This window comes from Panicum virgatum, chromosome 9K (genome assembly GCF_016808335.1).
Source record: "Panicum virgatum strain AP13 chromosome 9K, P.virgatum_v5, whole genome shotgun sequence".
Taxonomy (NCBI): Eukaryota; Viridiplantae; Streptophyta; class Magnoliopsida; order Poales; family Poaceae; genus Panicum; species Panicum virgatum.
The window spans coordinates 18,505,629-18,526,345 of record NC_053144.1 but is presented as its reverse complement, the minus strand read 5'-3'; the positions used below and the strand labels follow the sequence as shown (position 1 = coordinate 18,526,345).

Below are 20,717 nucleotides of genomic sequence, written 5' to 3'. Positions count from 1 at the left end.
TTGAACCGGTGCGGGGGTCTTGTAGTTGCTCTGCTTAGGCAGGATACGGCAGTCACGTGCAAAGTGCCCATAGTTACCGCAATTGTAACAGGGGTAGGTGCTGGGGCGTGTAGCTTGCTGCCCTTGTTGTTGTGTCGAGGGACGTGGTGCCCACTGTTGCTGTGGCGGCCTAGCGACCCAACGACTCTGTTGCGGAGGACGATTTGAAGCCTGTTGAGTCCCTGTCTGAATCAGCTTGTACTTCTGAGGTGCATTGCTGGAGGACCCTATAGGTGCCTTCCTTTTCTTGTCAGCCTTGAGCGCCAGCGTGGCATCTTCCTGCGTGATGGCCTTATTAACCAGCTCTGTAAAGTTGTTGCATGTAGTGAGAGCTAGCTTGTCCTGAAGCTTTGTGCTAAGTCCCCTCCTGAAGCAATCCTGTTTCTTCTCATCAGTATCCACATGAAAACCGCCATACTGGGATAACTGATTGAAAGTTTGAGCATGCTAGAGAACAGTGTTGTTCCCTTGCTTCAGGGCTAGGAACTCTGCCATCTTTCTCCTCATCAAGCTGGTAGGAATGTGGTAGGCTTTAAAAGCTGCCACAAACTCATCCCAGATTAGACGCGTATTGGCGGGAAGTAGAGCCTTGTGATTGACCCACCATATTTTTGCAGGTCCTCTCAGCTGTTGCGCTGCAAAGGCGGCTTTGTCCATTTCTGCGCAATTGAGGATGCTGAACTTATCCTCAATGGTGCGAATCCAAGCATCTGCCTCAAGAGGATCATCTGCCTTGTGGAACAGAGGCGGCTGGGTGGCCAGAAAACCGACATAGTCAGTTTCTGCTGGTGGTGGTGGCTCTTGTCGACCTCTACCGGTATTGGCTTGCACCAGTTGCCTCATCAACTCAGTCTGCTCATTGTGGTCGGCGATAAGAGCCGCAATAGCCTGAGCCAAAGAGGGAGATGGTTGGGGCAATGCTTCGTGATTCTCATTATCATGGTTGGCAACGTGGTTATCACCCATCTGCAAAATAACCACCCCTTGGTTAGCCATCCCGCTGTCAGGACTAATTCATGCAATTAAAGAATGTGCATATATAGTATGAACACACGGCATGAATCATTTCCCTCGCGATATGGTTCACCAAGGGAAAAAAATAAAATGACTTGCTTCGGTTGAAACCGCATCTGCGCAACTTGAACCGCAAATTGGTAACTCGGGGTTGCACAAGTTCCGCCTAGAGAAGCTCTAGTGTAGGCGGCACTGAACATTGCTTGCACAAAATTTAGATTCGCAGACATCCAATGCACAGTTCATCACTGGAGTTCCAAAATTTTCACGTACCCGCAGAATAAATTTTTCAAGAAACACAACAGTAAAAACATGGCGATCAAAATAAGTTTTTATGAAGCGCAACCGTAAGCAACACAGCGATCAACCAACTCGGGTATGCAAGATGCAAGATGCATGCACGTTCTAGCGTTCCTCACCCAAACAAGTACCAAATTATGGTATACGAGGACGACCGGTGGCACAGTTACGTACTCTCCCAATATATAGACTAGTCGTTCCTACGATCAAGGATTTCATAGCGCGCTTAACGTAGTTAGTTTCCTGCAAAAGAACACAGAGTATATAACCACTTCTAGACCCTTCGTGCCAGCACTCACGAACGGCCCCCATGTGTCCTACGCCACACGGGTAACGCATATGCAGTTTCCCACATATTCACACATACATTACCATCCACTATAGAGATGGCACCCAGACGTTCGACGCTGAATGGGCAGCGCTGCATACGTCATAATAACATATTCACTTCCCGTACACTCGCCTTATGGGACATCCAAGGGTAGACGTGTCCCAAGGGTCACGGTCATGGCCAACTGCATGACAGGTTTACATCTTGTAACATTACCTTACAAGATGACCGTGATTACAATCACACGGTATGAAATCTGCACACCATATTAGGCGGCAGATAGCGACAGGCTCGTTTGAATTGAGCCTTATCACCTCCTCGTATGCTCATCATACGGGACCCGCGCACATATGAAACACATGGGCTTTTCTAAAGGACTACCAAGAATGCTTACCTCGCTTACCTTAGCGTAGGTGCGTCGTTACCGAAGTAAGGTTTAGCAAAAAGTAGAAGCTGGAAGTGCAGGAATAAAATAGATACTTAGATGCCACCTAACTTATAACACATAATTCGGGCATACGATCTATCTATCCTATTCCTTAGCGCATCTAGCGTCAACTTTTCGAAAAACCCGAAATCGTTGCAAAGTAAGAGTTACTTAACTTAATTAAGCACGCCAGTAATCACCCCAGTGCAATTTAGAGCTCTGATGCCAGCTGTAGCAGCACCGCCCAAATTAAACCGGCTTAAGTGCGCTAACAATCATCTTAATACTTAATCAAATTACTGTGCACTTAAAACGGTGTAATCTGACAGGCTGTCAGGTAAATCCCGATTAAACTACTATACTCCAGGATCACAATTACACTAGTAGACCCGTACGAAGACGAGCACAGGTGATACAAGCATACAGAAATCTTCAAATTAATTTACAACACAGGTTTTACATAAAAGCTTTAAGTACAAACGACAGAGTTCAAAACACAGCGGAAGTCTAAAAAACAAGTTAGAAATACAATACGATAACCACCATGACGATACAAGGTGAGCGCCACATCCAGCCCACCGATGTGATGCCAACCTGCCCGATCTTCACGAGGAAGACGGGGCCCACTCGACGGTCCAACCCGGAGGAAGCGGCTGTCCAATCCAGGACGCACATACCTCCTCGAAGTCAGCGGGAACACAACCAGCTCAGAAGGGTTACAACAACAACCCTGAGTATATTAATACTCAGCAAGGCTTACCCGACTATGGTATATACTTAGCCAACTCCTAGACATGCAGGCTTTTGGCTCTGGGGTTTGTTTTGCTGAAACGCCGCTAGTAGTGAATCCTTGCTTTCAATATTTTAGCTCAAGTTTAATATATCGAATACCACTAGATTTGCTTAAATATCTAGAGCACACATGATAGATCAGATTAATTCTTCAAAACAACAGAAACAACATTCCATCTTCACCTTTCAATGCTTATTCCACTTCTTACTACGATGTGACGCAGTGACCAAGGTTCTCTTAACCGAGAGAGACGACGAATTGATCCGATTTAACCTTGCAAGGTGGACCTAACTCACACAACACATGCAACCCCGTCGGGCCACACACGTCAACTGTTCCTATCATCACCCCGACGTCTGAATCACACCTGCCGAAACCCGGGTGAGGAGCTCCACGCAGCGAACACCCAGTGGACCCGAGGGCGACTACCCGCCATCATCCCACTCCCAGAGTAGCAAGTCGTGATTCAAAGTATCGTTGTGACTCAAGTAATGAGCTTACCGGTTTCGACTACCTCCTACTCCCGGCATGTGGTTAGTACTGTTCAATCCTTAGTCATCAGGGCCAACAACGGTATGGTCCTCAATCGACACAGGCGGAAGTTCACTTTCTCATCTATTCCATATCCATACTCCAACTCATTCCCGCCCGGTCTCCATTTCTCTTTTCCTCCTTGGTTTATCCTTCAGTAACTTTGCCACTAAACAAGGACTTATAACACGCGAGTGACAGGAATCACTCGACTTCTACCAAATCCTATTTAAGCATTGCCGTACTAACGACCTGCACACTAGTAGAGACTCATCGGTACCTATGGAAAACCATGCATACTAGGGTTGCATACAACTCCTCTAAACGTAAATGCACAAATACTTAGATAAACATTTGATACTGAAAGTAAGGGTTATGCTCCGGGGCTTGCCTTGCAGGTCAGCAGGGTTAGCAACTTCTTTGGAAGTGGGCTCGACTGCGTCCTCCTGCTGTTCTCCTGCTTGCGGCTCCTGGACCGGCTCAGCAACCAGCTCGTAGACCGCTTCGTTCGTGACGTCTACACATATGAAAAGATGCCATGCAGGAGTTAGGACACAGTGCGATGCATGAGTGCTCAAGATGCGATGCAATGTGATACAATGCAAAATGAGCCACAATCAAGACCGACCAACATTAATTGAATAATCACAACAACAAGGCTAAAACCGAAAGGGTGTGGGTGCTGACGATTGGTCTCAAGACTTCAAAATATTTTAGCCTGAAGTGTTTCTTTCAAAACCACAACTACTAAACTTACTTAGAGTAGCATGCATTAAAACAGAAGCCTGCTTTGCTGAGGTTACACATGCATGAAATAATAATCAAATAACCACAATTATAAAAGAAAAGTGTAGCTAGGAGCAAATTAAAAACAAGGATTTGACTTGCAGATATGATCTAACAACATGAATTTATCCAAAATAACATGATTTTGATAAAGCATGCCACATAAATTTTCCAACATTTATAGACGATCGAAAGTATTTATTTTAACTCTAGAAAAGAAATTAAACAAGAATAGATCCACACACATGCACATAAGCCATGCACCTAAAAAATTTTTAGTGGACTACACATACAAAGAGTAATTTACTGAATAAATTTCACAATTTTTAGAGCAACAGAACAACCGATAATAATTAAACTAGCTTAAACACAACCCAAATTTTTAGCAGGGGAAAAAGTGACAATTCCTATGCCCAAGTATTTTTCTTCTGAAGATCTCAATTTTAGAAACCTAACAAAATTTATTTTGCATTTTTCTCATTTTTCTTTAAATTGTTATGCAATTATGAATTTGCAGTTGAAATAAAATAACTGGAATTGGAAAAACAAAAATAAAACAAAAGGGGCTGACAGCTGGGCCCCACATGTAAGTGGGCGCCGGCCCAGCTGCCTCCCCTGTTTTGACTGCCTGCCCCGGCCGCGCACACCGGCGGCGCCCTGGCATGCGCGCGGCGGTCGTGGGCCGGCCGGCCGGCGGGGCAGCGCGGGCGGGGCTCGCACGCAGGGGCCCACGCACCCGCAGCCCGCGCAGGGGCGGCACGGGGTGGAGCGAGGCGGCGGCGGCGCGCCAGACCATGGGCGGCGGCGGCTTGCGGCGGCGGCAGTGGTGGCCGGCCGTTCCGGCTGCGCCGGAGTAAGGCAGCCGCGGGAGGGGGCTGCGTGAGCATCAGCACGGCCGGGTGGCCTCGGGGCGCGCGACGGCGGCGCGCGGCCCCGCGCAGGGAGGCCCGGCGGCGTGCGCCTCTCTCTCCTCGACCTCTTCCCCGCTCGATTTGAGTGGAGGAGGGCTGGAGGAGGGAGCTCGATGGAGAGGGCGGAGCTCGGGGAAGAACGGCAATGGCAGGCGACGGTGGCGGCTCGATTTCGGCCGGCGTAGGGCACGGTCGAGCTTGGGGAGGTGCGGAGTGGGTGCGAGGTGAGGTTGCGCGGCTCGGAGTGCGAAGGATCGAAGCGGGGCAGCGAGGTTTGGCCGGCGCGACGAGCGGCGGCGTCCAGCTCGAGCTCTGTGCAACGCGAGCGCGAGGAAGGAGGAGGGATGGAAGGGAGGAGAAGGTTCCCGTGACTGCGCGAGGATAAGGCGGCGCTCGGAGAACGAGGATCGCCGGGATGAGCGACGCGTGTAGGAGCTCGCCGGCGTCGACGGTCGTCGGTCGCGGTATGGGCGAGAACAGTGGAGGCACAGGGAAGAACAGTGCACGATTTTGACCCAAATTGATTTGACTTTGACTTGTTGGAACTCAAAATTTGATATAGGAACTTGAAATTTGGCCAAAATAGAAGTTGTAGAGGGAGAGAAGATCTACAACTTTCATTTTGGGCGAAAGTTGATTTGAGATTCGGATCATCGAGAAAAACGGGGTCAAACATAGCTAAAACAATGTTTACTATGCGAACATGATTAACGCTAATGACGCGGTTAAGCCACGATTAGCGATTAAACACGGGATTAGCGTAAAATTAACACCGGGGTGTTACAAGCTTCCACTATTCCAGGTATCCGCTCCCCCTCATCAGCTAAACCTTGCGGCTCGGGTTGAATAACATGCACGTTCTGATCTTCTTTTACTCCTACCTGATCAGTTATACCTTGCGGCTCAGGTTCTATGACATGCATGTTCTGATCTTCATTTTCTTGTTCCACTGCTTGGTTCATATGAGATGATGTACTTGTTGACCCTTCACGAAAATGAGCTGCCTTCTGGTGTATCTGAATTAGCATTGCAAGAGGCCACCCGCGGTTAAGAGCTGCTTGCATGTAAGTCCGCCATTCTTCGGTATTTGTTATAAGCATCAACTCCCAGAAATTCTCTTCAGTTGCCCAATTCGTCATAGTCTGAACGGTTAGAAAATGGGTCTTTGAATTCACATTGAATATCTCGTGAAGGCATTTGCGTATGGAACCAAAACTCCTCTCTAAGGGTTTATCTATTCCGCACTCTCTGCGTTCAAAAACTGATAGATTTACTCCATACGCATCATGAGAAATATAGTAGTCACCATAATGAACTTGAAAACAAAGTTTGCTTGACATATCTGGCCACACAATAATGATATTAAACTGATTGCTAATAAGCGTAGAAGAATTTTGGTTACCTGCAGTCGCCGGCTCGAAAATTCGCAGGGCTTCGCCTCTCTCCCTCTCTTTTCTTGGTTTCTGGAATTTTAGTGATGCAAATGAGGGGTGGGGGACCAGCCAACCCTTATATAAGGGTGGGGGAGCCGGTCACCCAGCTGGCGGGCGGCCAGGACCCGCCGCCCCGCTGCCGGGTGGCCTGGCCACCCCGCTGCCGGGCGACCGGTCCTCCAGGGACCCGGGCGCAAATTTTCTGCGAAACTTTTTGCAGAAAACCCCATGCCGCTCGGCAGCGGGGCGGCCAGGTGCCGGCCACCCGGCAGCGGGGCGGCCGGGGTATATTCCTGTAAATTTCGAAAATAAAAATATATTTTTGTATAAAACGAAATTGAAAAATAAAAAAATAAAAAAAACCGCGTCGACCAGGGGTAGGCGGCCCAGCAGCAGACGGGGCAGCTCCTCTCGCTCCAGCAGGCCGATTTGCGGCGCGCAGCAGGCAGCCCAGCAAGCTGGCCACGGCAAACTTCCAGGTGCACGCGCACGCTTTCAGACTAACACATGAGCTTTGCATGCAAGCTAATGATTAGGAAATCTTTGCTAGTTCTTTTATTTATTGCTTGTGTCTCCGTGAGTAGCACTAGTTCCTTACTTGTTTAGCTTAAATTGATTAGTATTTATGCTTGATAATATTTGTGAGATCTTTGCATGCTCTGTTGTTTAGACTTGAGTCGAGTAGTTCTGGTTAGCCTTTGCATGTTCAATTCAGAGGACTATTTTGTGGTGATCAATTCTAATCTTTTTGGTGAGACTCTTGATCGGCCTTTTGCATGTTAAATCGTTGCATGCTCTTTAAAGTAAGCTCTTGTGCAAGTGTGATTGAAAAGCTTTTGCGGCACTTGGTAATCGATGTTTTCGCTTTGTGTTGTGCAAGTAGATAGCTTTTCACGTGCTTCCGTTTTGCGTCGAGTTTTTCCTAATCGTTACTAGGATGATCTCGTCACGAGTTGGCTTGTGTCACCTTAGCGGTTAGAAGAGATGTGTGTCGGGATTGAATTCGGGAGATATGTCTTGTTCTCTTGAAGAATTTTTATAGGCTCCCATTCACCCCCTCTGATCGCCTGTCCGGTCCTTCAGATTCACGGGACGTGTGTCCATCTGAACCATCAGGCTCGAACCGCAGGTGCAGTGCGGTGGTTTTCCACGTACTGCGTGGTTATCATCAGCTCCTAACCTCAAACAGTGGTGGGTGAAATTGTGTTCTCTTTACAAATTTGTGCAGGCATTGTAACAATCGTATCTGTGATAATATAATCCAATTTCCAGTTGATTATCTGCAATCCTAAGGATCGGAGCGTATTGCATCGAAGTCGTTTTCACTGTCCATGTATCTATGATGTGTTGTAAATCGAATTCGATTCGCAGTCTCTTTTTATGACACGTCATCCGATAATTGCTTTTTTTCATATATTAGTTAGAGAGGCGCCTGTGGTGATTTCGTCAATCTCGAGGATTTGCCGGCTCAGTTTTCGAAGATGCTCATAGGGGTAGGGTTTGCGTACGTATGTTCATAGGAGTGCGAGTGTGCGTGCGTTGTGAGTGTTTGCGTTGTACTGTATAATTAAAAAAATACATATGACGTTTTAACATTGCTCGAAAAGTTTTTTTTTGGTAAACATTTTTATTTCAATTTTTTGTTAAGGGTACCCTTTTGTTAACGTGCACCCTACCAGTGTTGCTTGAAGGAAACAAACCGATTAAAATTGCATCAAAACAAGGATTTAATTACCATATAAGACATAAATACGCTGCAGACACGACACTATAATAGTTTATATATAGACTCCTGAATCACCTAATGATAAATCTCACAACTGAATCTAATCCAAAACATGTGCTAATTCCTGGGCACAAGGCGGGGCCGGAGCGGCCTCTTCATGACGGTGGTGAACTCGCGCTTCTCGGCGAAGTCCACCTCATGCCCGGGCACCTCCTTCCACTCGAACTCCCTGACCATGTTGGCCACGAAGTACTCCAGGTGCAGCATGGCGATGCTCAGCCCGGCGCAGATCCTCCGGCCGACGCCGAACGGCATCATCCGGATCCCCTTGGTGCCGGTCATGTCCACGCCCGCGCCGTCGCCGCCCTCCAGGAACCGCTCCGGCACGAACTCCATCGGCCTCACCCACTCCTCCCCGTCCCTGCCCATCTCGGCCACCATGAAGTTCACCGTCGCGCCCTTGGGGATCAGGTACCCGCCGACGTCCATGTCCTCCGCCGCCTTGTGCGGCAGCACGAAGTGCCCCGGCGGGTGCTTCCGCAGGCCTTCGAGGATCACCGCCTTCAGGTACGGCATGCGGTGGAGGACCTCCTCCGAGACCTCGCCGTCCCCGCACGTGGCCCTGATCTCGTCGTAGAGCTTCTCCTGGACGGCCGGGTTCCTGACCAGCTCGGCCATGATCCACTGCAGCCCGGTGGAGGTGGTGTCGGTCCCGGCGTTGAGGAACTCGGAGCAGAGCGCGACGATCTCGTCGTCGGTGAGCGGGCGGTTGCCCTCCTCCGGTAGCGTGATGTCGAGCAGCGTGTCCACGTACGAGTGGTGGAACGTGGTTTCCCTCACCGGCGGCCGGCCTTCTTCCTTGGCCTGCCTCTTGTACTCCCGCCGCGCGTTGATCAGCGGCACGAAGAGCTCCCTCTGGCGGCGGCGCTGCGCGTGGGCGTCCCGGAGGCGGCCGCGGAAGATGTGCTTCGTGACGGACGGGAGGAAGAAGAAGACGCTCAGCTTCCTCGAGATGTGGAGCAGCCAGGCGCGCTCGGCGTCCTCGATGGCGCGCACCGCCGGCTCGTCGAGCCGCTCGCCGAAGCACATGAGCACGAGGAGGCAGAACATGGTGTACTGGAACGCCTCCATGACGCTGCCGGGCGCGTCGTCCCCGTCCCCGGCGGCCTCCCGCAGCTTGTCCACGAGGACGCGGCGCACCCACGCGCGCGCCGGCGCGAACAGGCGGACCCGCGACGGGTGCAGCGTCTCGGAGACGAGGTTGCGGCGGAGGAGGCGCCACACGGCGCCGTAGTCGGCGCGGGTGATGATGTTGTCGGTGACGCCGAGGAGCGAGCTCGCGGCGGCCCGGGGCCGGTCGGCCAGCGAGGCGCCGGCGCCCACGAGCGCGGCGTGCGCGAGGCGGCGGTCCGCCACGAAGATGCTGAGGCGCGAGCCGATCCGGAGCGTGACGGCGGGGCCGTACCGCCGGAAGAGCCGCAGGAGGAGCGGCTCGACGTCGGCGGCCGAGTGGCGCAGCCACAGCAGGTTGCCGAGCAGCGGCACGGCCGGCGGGCCGGGCGGCAAGCGGCGGCTCCTGCCGCTCCGGAGCAGGACGAGCAAGGGGATGAGCACAGCGGCGGCGAGGAGGAGCCAGGCCTCCATGGCGCTGCGCGATGGCTCGTGCTGCGATGGGTTTGCGAATGGCAAGGCCGGCCGGCTGTCCATGCTCGTTTTATAAGGTGCCGGCGGGCAATCCTGTCGCCGCAGGACTAGCAGTTCGGTAGTTTTCCGATAAGCGCGAGGCGTCCGTTGACGTGACGACGCCACGCGTCCAGTAGAAGCTTCGATTCTGTAACTCCGTAAGGTAGGTAGATTTGAATGTTTTCATTGTGGATTTGTTACTACTCCTTTCAAAGAAATTTAAATCTTGCAATCGTTAAGTCACCCATGCAATTATCTCTGGGCAACTCCCCATACGGCCAGACCGCCACCGGGAACGGAATCGAAAGAGATCTTTTACGGTGCAACATACTGTAAAAATAAGATGTATAAAAACAAACATAATACTCCATATACGATATAGGAGTCGCTCTGGACTCATCTTGCGAAAAGGATGTCATTTTGGCGTCGGACTCGTCTTTTTGGACTGGGATACCCCTCCGCGGCTCCGCTCAACTCCCATGCACGTTAAATGGCCGCTCGCGCCATGCAGCAGCCTTAAAGCATGTATTATAGATGGCGGGGAACGGGCTGAGAGCCAACGTGGCTGAGGAGAGAGAGGCAGATGGGCGACTGCCCACGCGCTCGCTCGACGAAAAGAGCTTGCCCTTGCTGCTATTGGCTCAGATTGTGGGATCCGCCACTATCATCACATGCATCCCAGCCAGCAGTCGGCGGGATCATAAAACTTGCCGTCACGGTGTGCCATGCAGATCGCATGAAAAAAAGTGCCCAACAGGAATCAAACCAACCCTATCCAGCTTCGGGACAAGCTACACAAACTAATCGAGGAGCATGCGTTTTGTGTCTACAATGCACCCGCCTCCCTATTTAATAAAGGCAAACAGGGAAAACTAACCTCTAATTAGTTACTTCTTCATATGCACAAGCATATCCTAAATGATTTCTAAATCATATACATAGGGTGCAAATAGTACCGGTCTGGTTCTACGCTCCAAGAACAAACTCCTTAAACCGGTTTGCACCGGCCAAACACCAGGCCCTTACCTCTTCCTCCATCTTCACCATTAGAGCTTCTATAGTTCTATCGTGAAGTGATTTGATCTCGAAAACTTGGACATTGCGTGACCTCCAAATCTCCCAAGCGACAGCAGTGAGCGGATCGACCATGTTGCCATGTTTTTTTGCCCCCACAAAAAAAAAACTAGACCATATGGATTTTGTTTGCCAACAATGGTAAGAAATCATCTAAGTTCCACATCATTAAGTCCAAATTGTTACTACGTATTAAACAAGACGAGACCACAGACGGGAAGTCATGACAGGGTAAAAATATCGAAGAGAGTAAAAAATGGATGAAAACCATACATGACCATGAGAAATGGGTCTGTGGAGCAAAGTTGCGTGTAGTGGCGTTTCCACCAGATTCTGCATCTATGGTTAAAAGTTTGCTCAACAAGTTTGCTCATATGTCCAACCGCTAAACTAGTGAACCACTGAACCAGTGTTCTTAATATAAACATAACCTCCGTGCTGATTGCTGAAAGTTCGGATTGGGTTACAATCAAATTTGACGTGAGACAATGGCAATTGCTATTGACTTGATTCTTTCTTTCTTGTCCCGCAAATCTTCGCACACGCATACAGGATGTCCTTTTTGAGATTTGTTGAATGAAAGTAGGTTTAGGGTCTATTTGGAGCAACTAAATTTGAGTGCTAAACTTTAGCACTTATTAGTACTCATTTCTTTGTTAAAGTTTTTAAGTCTTGGCTAAATTTTAGCACATTCTATTAGCACTCATGTCTATATATACTAGTGGTAAAGTTTAGCACTTTTGCTCATTAGCACATAGATCGAACATGACCTTATGACCTTAGCCTTAGGCAATAGAGGACGAGAGGTGCTTCTTTTTCGGCAGCTTTTGAGCGAGCGTATTGGATCAAATCAGTTGAAAAATACTTGGCCCTCCATATATGTGGCTCATTGGTGACATAAGTACCAATGGCGGAGCTTGATCGAAGAATGAGGGCCCTTCTAATACAGTAGCGAACAGTGTCAAAACAATGTTCATCTAGTGCAAAATTTACAAATCCAGGGGGGCCATGGCCCCCTTTGGCCCTAATGAAGCTCCGCCTATGATAAGTACATAATTGACTTGGGTTCAGAGAGCCCGAGCCAATTGGCTCAAGCATGAAGATCGCAACACACATTTCTTTCATCAATATGCATCTTTCAGAAAGAAAATAAATTCAGTGAAGGGTCTGGTTGACGATCAAGGGATAAGACATGAGGACGGTAGCACCATGAGAACAATGGTGCATAATTATTTCACTTATTTCTTTTAGTCAGAGATTCAAGAAATCAATGAGAATGTGCTAAATGCAGTGAATGTGAAGGTGACATCAGAGATGAACCAAGGGCTGCTGGCTCCGTTCACGCATGAGGAAGTCAAAAATGCTTTATTCAGCATTGGAGCTGCACTCGTGTGGAAATCTAGTCTGATTCTGTGGAAGTGGTGCAAACAATGATCGAAAGTGGTTACTCGGCTACAACTGCTGTTTCTATCTTTGATGAAATAGCTGTTTTATGGAAGGAGTTCAGGGAGATTTCGATTAGCCACTATAACAGAGAGGTCAATATAGTAGCCCGTGAATTAGCTAGGCAAGCTTTTGTTCAACATAATTCTCAGGTTTGGATAGATGATCCTCCTTCATTTATTTTCCATCACCTTGTAAACGATGTATCCATATTGGTGAATCAATAAAGCTTGCCTGAAGTTTTTTGTAAAAAAAGTACAGTTTTTTTTAAAAAAATTGGAAATCAAGTAATCAGATAAAATATTGTAATTTCCTTAAAAAAGACAAATATTGCAATAAACTTAATTCTACCCCTCAACCAAATTACTGATATGTCCACTGTTGGATGGTGGTTAGCTGTGGACATTGGACAACTGTTCCTGTTCAAGGCCTTACTAGACCTACATGTACAACCCTAAGGTTTGCACGTGAAAATTGCTACGGAACTCAACAATCACGGCATGAAGATGGTTGTAGGTTCGAGTACCTCTTGACATTCAGTGACACTGACACCACCGCCAACAAGTGCGCGCATCGTATACCATGGCGCTGATTCATCACTCATGACGTCAGCCAGACTAGATCCAAATGGTCTCCCCCGGTGCTGTGCTTGGTGATGAAGAAAAAGAGTTTGGGTTCCTTTTCCCCACTTCACTTTAGAAAATCGCCGCCGTACGGTAACGGCGATGGACATAAACGCCTTTAGAGAAGCTTAATCACAGCTTAACCGCCGCGTCCCACGGTAATCACCCCCACGTGGAACACTCCACTTATAGCATCTCCAAGAGCTCTGGTATTATTTTAGGTAAATTTAGAGATTATACCCCTTTGCAAAAATAGAAAACCATCTAATTCTATAGGATAATCCAAGAGACTAGGTATAATATGTTTGCTATATTCAAAACTGGTTCAACGTCATCCTAATCCGTCTCGTCCGATCGTTTCCTATCCCACACTCATCGCTGCACCCATCGCGACGCCGCAACCGTGATCCCTCTTGTACGCCACGAAGGCACCATCGCATATCGCCGCCGGCACCTTGACGTTGAAGCTGCGACTGTCATCCGTTGCGTCCTCTTCGTCCCCGCCGCTTTCCCTTCGCCTCCGCTTGCCGGGGCTGCAGGAGCAGCTAGGCGCCATGAGCCGGGGCTGCGGCATCAGCATGCAACTCCAACACTTGCACAGCTTCACGGTGTGCTCCAGCGAGCCACCTCCCCGGGAGGCCGCCTTCGGCTACGTGTCCTTCGCCGGGGAGCCGGCGTTCTGTGTCGCAGCGGTGGGCAGCCGAGGCCGCTGCGGCGGCGCACCCGACGGGCGTGCCGCGGAACCTGAGCGCGGCCATGGAGCGGATCGACGAGGATGGGCCGGCACTCCTCGTCCTCGGACACGGCGAGCAACGAGGACCCGTGGGAGCTCATCCACTCCGCGTCGGAGCGGAGGGTGGCTGAGGCCGCCGCGGCGGCGCACCCGTCGGCCGTGCCGCGGAGCTAGAGCGCGACCGAGGCGCGGATCGATAAGGACGGGCCCAGCAGAAGAGGACGCGGTGGAGGTAGGAGGCGCCGGCAGCGGAGGAGGACGGGATGGGCCCACGGCGCGGGAGGGCCGGGATGGAGACCGCGAGGGCTAGACAAAGATGCAATGCGAGAGGGCCGGGATACAAAACGACGATAGAAGATGAGGTGGATGCCGTTTCTGTTGGATGAGGTGTTTTTACCTTTTTTTTCTTTTTTTAATAACTTATTGAAGATAAGATCTTTTGCAGATGCTCTTATAAAGCGACGCCCCCACAGGCACAGCCGCCTCCACGGCTCCACTCACGCCACGCGGCGGCGGTTACCATCACCGGCGCCGGTCCACCCTGCCTTTACTAGTGCCTTGCGCGCGCCTTGGCGCACGTAATTTATTTATTTGTTTTCGTTTGGCAATATAAGTTTATATAGAGATTTGTAGTAGATGTATAGACAAATGGATATACATAGATAGAAATATGATATTTGTTTTTAAAGCAAAGTATGCAAAAAAATAGTAGCTGAAATCCGACGTCTCAATCTCGCCGTCGAAGGCGGCTGGGAGCGGTCCTGGGGCATCTCCTCACCATGCAATGCGCGGCTATCACGCCCGACCTGCGGCACCGCAGCGTACCGGAGCGAGGCCGGGTCGCCCGCCGGTGACGGCATGAACTCGCCGCACCCATCGAGGGCGTGCCCGGCGGCCCGCCCAAACTCGCCGCGTGGCTCTCCAGCCTAGCTTCACTGCCGTCATTGCAGTAGAGCACACACCCATTCGGAGGCCACCAAAATTACCGGTCGAGAGTTCTAGATTCAGATATTTTGTAGTGACCGAATGGATAGCTGACGCGTGGACCATTCGTGTCTCAAGGCCTCAAAGATAACGATGGCACGGCCAATCACATGCCCTGCCAATTTAGGATCGAATAGTAGGAATCTTTTTTTACTGGCGTGGCCAGTCTGCCGTTGCGCCGACCTTCGGGGCATTCACATATAGAAATTAGGGCCGTGATTAGATTCAAAAATTTTATCCCAAAAACGTCACATCGAATATTTGAGCACAGGCATGGAATACTAAATAAAATCTATTTACAAAACTTTTTACACGGATAGGTTGTAAATCGCGAGACGAATCTAATGAGCTACTTAATCTATGATCTGCAACAGTGATACTACAGTAACTGTTCACTAATTATGAGTTAATTATGAATTAAGTATGCTCATTAGATTCGTCTTGTGATTTACAACCCATTCGTGCAAAAGGTTTTGTAAATAGATTTTATTTAGTACTCCCAAATAGCAAGATTCCCTTTCATCCGTAGTCATACAGTGGTACTACAGTAACCGCTCACTAATTATGAGTTAATCATGAATTAAGTATGCTCATTAGGTTTGTCTCGTGATTTACAACCCATCCGTGTAAAAGGTTTTGTAAATAGATTTTATTTAGTACTCCGAAATAGCAAGATTTCCTTTCATCCGTAGCCATACAATGGTACTACAGTAATCGTTTACTAATTATTAGTTAACCATAAATTAAGTATTCTCATTAGATTCGTCTCGTGATTTACAACCCGTCTCGTGATTTGCAACCCATCCGTGCAAAAAGTTTGTAAATTGATTTTATTTAGTACTCCGAAATATCAAAATTCTCTTTCATCCGTAGCCATACAGTGGTACTACAGTAACTGATCACTAATTATGAGTTAATCATGAATTAAGTATGCTTATTAGGTTCGTCTCGTGATTTACAACCCGGCCTGTAAAAGGTTTTGTAAATAGATTCTATTTTGTACTCCGAAATAGCAAGATTCCCTTTCATCCGTAGCCATACAGTGATACTACAATAACCGTTCACTAATTATGAGTTGATCATGAAGTAAGTATGCTCATTAGTTTCGTCTCGTGATTTGCAACACATCCATTCCAAAGGTTTTGTACATAAATTTTATTTAGTACTCCGAAATAGTAAGATTTCCTTTCATCCGTAGCCATACAATGGTACTACAGTAATCGTTCACTAATGATTCGTCTCGTGATTTACAACCCGTCTCGTGATTTACAACCCATCCGTGCAAAAAGTCTGTAAATAGATTTTATTTAGTACTCCGAAATATCAAAATTCTCTTTCATCCGTAGCCATACAGTGGTACTACAGTAACCGATCACTAATTATGAGTTAATCATGAATTAAGTATGCTTATTAGGTTCGTCTCGTGATTTACAACCCGGCCTGTAAAAAGTTTTGTAAATAGATTCTATTTTGTACTCCGAAATAGCAAGATTCCCTTTCATCCGTAGCCATACAGTGATACTACAATAACCGTTCACTAATTATGAGTTGATCATGAAGTAAGTATGCTCATTAGTTTCGTCTCGTGATTTGCAACCCATCCATACCAAAGGTTTTGTACATAAATTTTATTTAGTACTCCGAAATAGTAATATTTCCTTTCATCCGTAACCATACAATGGTACTACAGTAATCGTTCACTAATGATTCGTCTCGTGATTTACAACCCGTCTCGTGATTTACAACCCATCCGTGCAAAAAGTCTGTAAATAGATTTTATTTAGTACTCCGAAATATCAAAATTCTCTTTCATCCGTAGCCATACAGTGGTACTACAGTAACCGATCACTAATTATGAGTTAATCATGAATTAAGTACGCTTATTAGGTTCGTCTCGTGATTTACAACCCGGCCTGTAAAAGGTTTTGTAAATAGATTTTATTTTGTACTCCGAAATAGCAAGATTCCCTTTCATCCGTAGTCATACAGTGATACTACAATAACCGTTCACTAATTATGAGTTGATCATGAAGTAAGTATGCTCATTAGTTTCGTATCGTGATTTGTAATCCATCCATACAAAAGGTTTTGTAAATAGATTTTATTTAGTACTCTGAAATAGGAAGATTTCCTTTCATCCGTAACCATCGGATACTACAATAACCGTTCACTAATTATGAGTTGATCATGAAGTAAGTATGCTCATTAGTTTCGTCTCGTGATTTGTAATCCATCCATACAAAAAAAATTTTAAATATATTTTATTTAGTACTCTGAAATAGGAAGATTTCCTTTCATCCGTAACCATCGGATCACGATCGGACGGGCGAAATTTTTTTGGCCGACGTGGCTGCCTGAGAGGGCGCGGAGGGTCGGCGCTTTCATATATAGAAAAAAAAATCCGACCCGGCGATTCGACGCGCACCAGCCATGGACGCGCCCCAGCTCCTCCTCGGGGCGCTCCTCTTCCTCGTCCCCGCCGCGCTCCTCCTCCTCGGCTTCCACCGCGCGGGGGGCAAGCGCCCGCGCCTCCCGCCGGGCCCGCCGTCCCTGCCGCTCCTCGGCAGCGTGGTGTGGCTCACCAACTCGCCCGCCGAGATCGAGCCCCTGCTGCGGCGCCTCTTCGAGCGGCACGGCCCCGTCGTGGCGCTCCGCGTCGGGGCGCGCCTCTCCGTCTTCGTCGCCGACCGCCGCCTCGCGCACGCGGCGCTCGTCGAGCGCGGCGCCACGCTGGCGGACCGCCCGGCGCTCGTGTCGGCCAGGCTCCTCGGCGAGAACGACAACACCATCACCCGCGCCAGCTACGGGCCCGTGTGGCGCCTCCTCCGCCGCAACCTCGTCGCCGAGACGCTGCACCCGTCGCGGGTGAGGCTCTTCGCGCCGGCCCGCGCCTGGGTGCGCCGCGTGCTCGCCGACAAGCTCGGGGAGGCAGCGCCCGGCGCGCCGCCGCCCCGCGTCGTCGAGACGTTCCAGTACGCCATGTTCTGCCTCCTCGTGCTCATGTGCTTCGGCGAGCGCCTCGACGAGCCCGCGGTGCGCGCGATCGCCGCCGCGCAGCGGGAGTCGCTCATCTACATCTCCAGGAACATGACCGTCTTCGCTTTCTTCCCACCGGTCACCAAGCACCTCTTCCGCGAGCGGCTGGACAAGGCGCGGGCACTGCGGCGGCGCGTCAAGGAGCTCTTCTTGCCGCTCATCGACGCGCGGCGCGAGTACAGGAGGCGGGGCGGCGAGCCGAAGACGGAAACCACGTTCGAGCACTCGTACGTGGACACCCTGCTCGACATCAAGCTCCACGAGGACGGCGATCGCCCGCTAACCGACGATGAGATAGTCCTCCTCTGCTCCGAGTTCCTCAACGCCGGGACGGACACCACCTCCACCGGGCTGCAGTGGATCATGGCCGAGCTTGTGAAGAACCCAGCCATCCAGGACAAGCTCTACCACGAGATCAAAGCCGCCACCGACGACGACAAGGAAGAGGTCTCCGAGGAGGACGTCCACAACATGCCGTACCTCAAGGCGGTGATCCTGGAGGGCCTCCGGAAGCACCCACCGGGCCACTTCGTGCTGCCGCACAAGGCGGCGGAGGACATGGAGATCGGCGGGTACCTGATCCCCAAGGGCACTACGGTGAACTTCATGGTGGCCGAGATGGGCCGGGACGAGCGGGAGTGGAAGAACCCGATGGAGTTCTCGCCTGAGCGGTTCCTCCCCGGCGGCGAGGGCGAGGGCGTCGACGTGACGGGCACAAAGGGGATCAGGATGATGCCGTTCGGCGTGGGGCGGAGGATCTGCGCGGGGCTCGGCATCGCGATGCTGTACCTGGAGTACTTCGTTGCCAACATGGTGAGGGAGTTCGAGTGGCAGGAGGTGCCCGGCGAGGAGGTGGACTTCGCCGAGAAGAACGAGTTCACCACCGTCATGAAGAAGCCGCTTCGCCCGCGCCTGGTGCCCAGGAGGACTCGGAGTGCGAGTGCTCACTAGCAGTCTAGGATTACTGCGATCCAATAGCAGAGTGGTTCTCTGGTTTCTTGCTGTGTGATGTAAATATCTATTCAGAATACTGCTCACGCTAGCTGTGAAGAATTGCAGTTTCTTAAAATAATCAGCAGAGATACTGCAAAGTTTGTAGCTTGGCTTCATCTTCATATTGATTGTGGATGACTTCGTGGGTATGGAAAATCAGTAAATCACTAGCAAAACTGTGCCAGTTGGACAACAGAGATGCTCTTGGATAGCTGAATTGTTGCTGAATTTGTCTTCAGATGCTCTTGACTCACAATTTCCGTCTTGTGAGCAATGAGAAGTTTGTAGCGGACGAGCGGTTCGGTTGAAATTTCCTGTTCTTGTTTATTTTCACTTGCAGAGGTCAACTAAGCCATGTCCTATTTAGTTTCATCATCATGAAAACTGAGGATGACGGTACAAATCGCCAACACTGCAAAGTCGAATTTTCAAATGGGACGAACAGAACTACTCGCGGATAGCTGAACTTTTCAGGGGTGTGTCTTTGCGTCTCATCATCAGAGTTGCGATGAAATGCCCATTTTTCTTTTTTTTTAATCTTATTAATTAACGAAAAAAATGCCTTTTCGTGTTGTGTACTTCCAAAATTGACAATTCATTAGCATTTACGATGCTGTTGCTGTCTCATCATCGGGGTGTAACTGAGGATGAAGAATTACTTTCTGTACAGTTGTCAAGAGTTGTCAGCAGAGACACTGTCATGGGTGTGTGAATTCTTCAGAGATCCCCGTCCTCGATCAGTACCGATTTGTCGCTTGACGTGTTTGACAAGTTTAATTTCGCGAAGCATTGGAAGGGGCGTGTACTGTGTTGCTGAAGCTTCCAACTTTCCATTTCCATACGGCAAGCACATCGGTTCCCGTGTCGCCTCGACGAGATAGATATTCTAGAGCGTGTTGCTGTCCGACAGGGATGTGCGAAAGCGGCAGAAGCGTGGGCTGGAGAGCCTGCATGGAACCTGGTGGACGGCGCCGTGAGGCAAAGCGTGAGGTTGAGAGAGCGGGGGAGAGGGGAGACGCAGGAGGTCTCTTCTTCACACTGTTCACGCGGGCTGCAGGCCAGTGCGTGTCCCTGGCTCCAGCGCTCGAGAAGTCGAGAGCCCGGGAGGGAAACGGAAGAAAGGGTAAGGAAACTGTACGTGTCCCGTGTCCCCGCGCCGCAGAGACGACGCCTAACTTGCTGGGCTTGGCCTGCCTGGCAAACAATTTCGGCCGCATAGGCTTTGGCCCGCTTGGACCTGCGGTAGGCCTGACCGTCTTCTCACAACATCTCCGTACTTCATGAGCCCATTTATGATGTTCAGGTGGAATTTCCCAAAAGATGGGCTCGACGCTCCTCCCGCTAGCCGCATCCGGCCCATAGAACCAGGCCGACCCCATGGGCCATGGCGGCCCGTTATGATAAGCTCGTGCCACGATATCTCTCAGACCTTTTATAAAAAAAAGGCAAAAGTCTATTTTACCTCCTCCAACTATCACCAAAGTTTGATTTTCCTCCTACAACTATAAAACCGGGTATTTCACCTCCCTCAACTTTTCAAACCGTCCATTTTACCTCCCTCGAGCGGTTTTGAAGACTGTTTGCTACAGTAACCGTAGGTTTGTTTTTTCCTTTTTTTAAAAAATTCAGTTGAATCTTTGTAGTAAATCACAAAAAAATCATAAAATAGAAAATATAATTTTGTTGGACTCCACACGAGTAGATATACGCAGTGAATATATTATATGGTATACTTTAGTATAATTTTTTACTATAACTTTAGATATATACTTTTCTATAATTAATTTATAGCTACAGTTTTCGTCGTCCCATTATGGTGAAATTTTTATGGTGAGCTAATCATTATATGATTGAGAT

The 20,717-nt window shown here is 49.4% G+C and overlaps 2 protein-coding genes across 2 annotated transcripts; one reads left to right on the top strand and one right to left on the bottom strand.

Annotated features, from left to right (window-relative positions):
• Positions 1 to 8,408: 8,408 nt before the first annotated feature.
• Positions 8,409 to 9,935, bottom strand: LOC120648440 (cytochrome P450 89A2-like). The gene has a single exon (XM_039925219.1). It carries the CDS (start codon positions 9,933 to 9,935, stop codon positions 8,409 to 8,411), a length of 1,527 nt encoding a protein of 508 aa, XP_039781153.1.
• A 4,346-nt stretch (positions 9,936 to 14,281) lies between these two features.
• LOC120648438 (cytochrome P450 89A2-like) lies at positions 14,282 to 19,071 on the top strand. The gene is made up of 2 exons (XM_039925218.1): positions 14,282 to 14,395; positions 17,231 to 19,071. Exon 2 carries the CDS (start codon positions 17,262 to 17,264, stop codon positions 18,816 to 18,818), a length of 1,557 nt encoding a protein of 518 aa, XP_039781152.1. The 5' UTR covers positions 14,282 to 14,395; positions 17,231 to 17,261; the 3' UTR covers positions 18,819 to 19,071.
• The last annotated feature ends 1,646 nt before the right edge of the window (positions 19,072 to 20,717 follow it).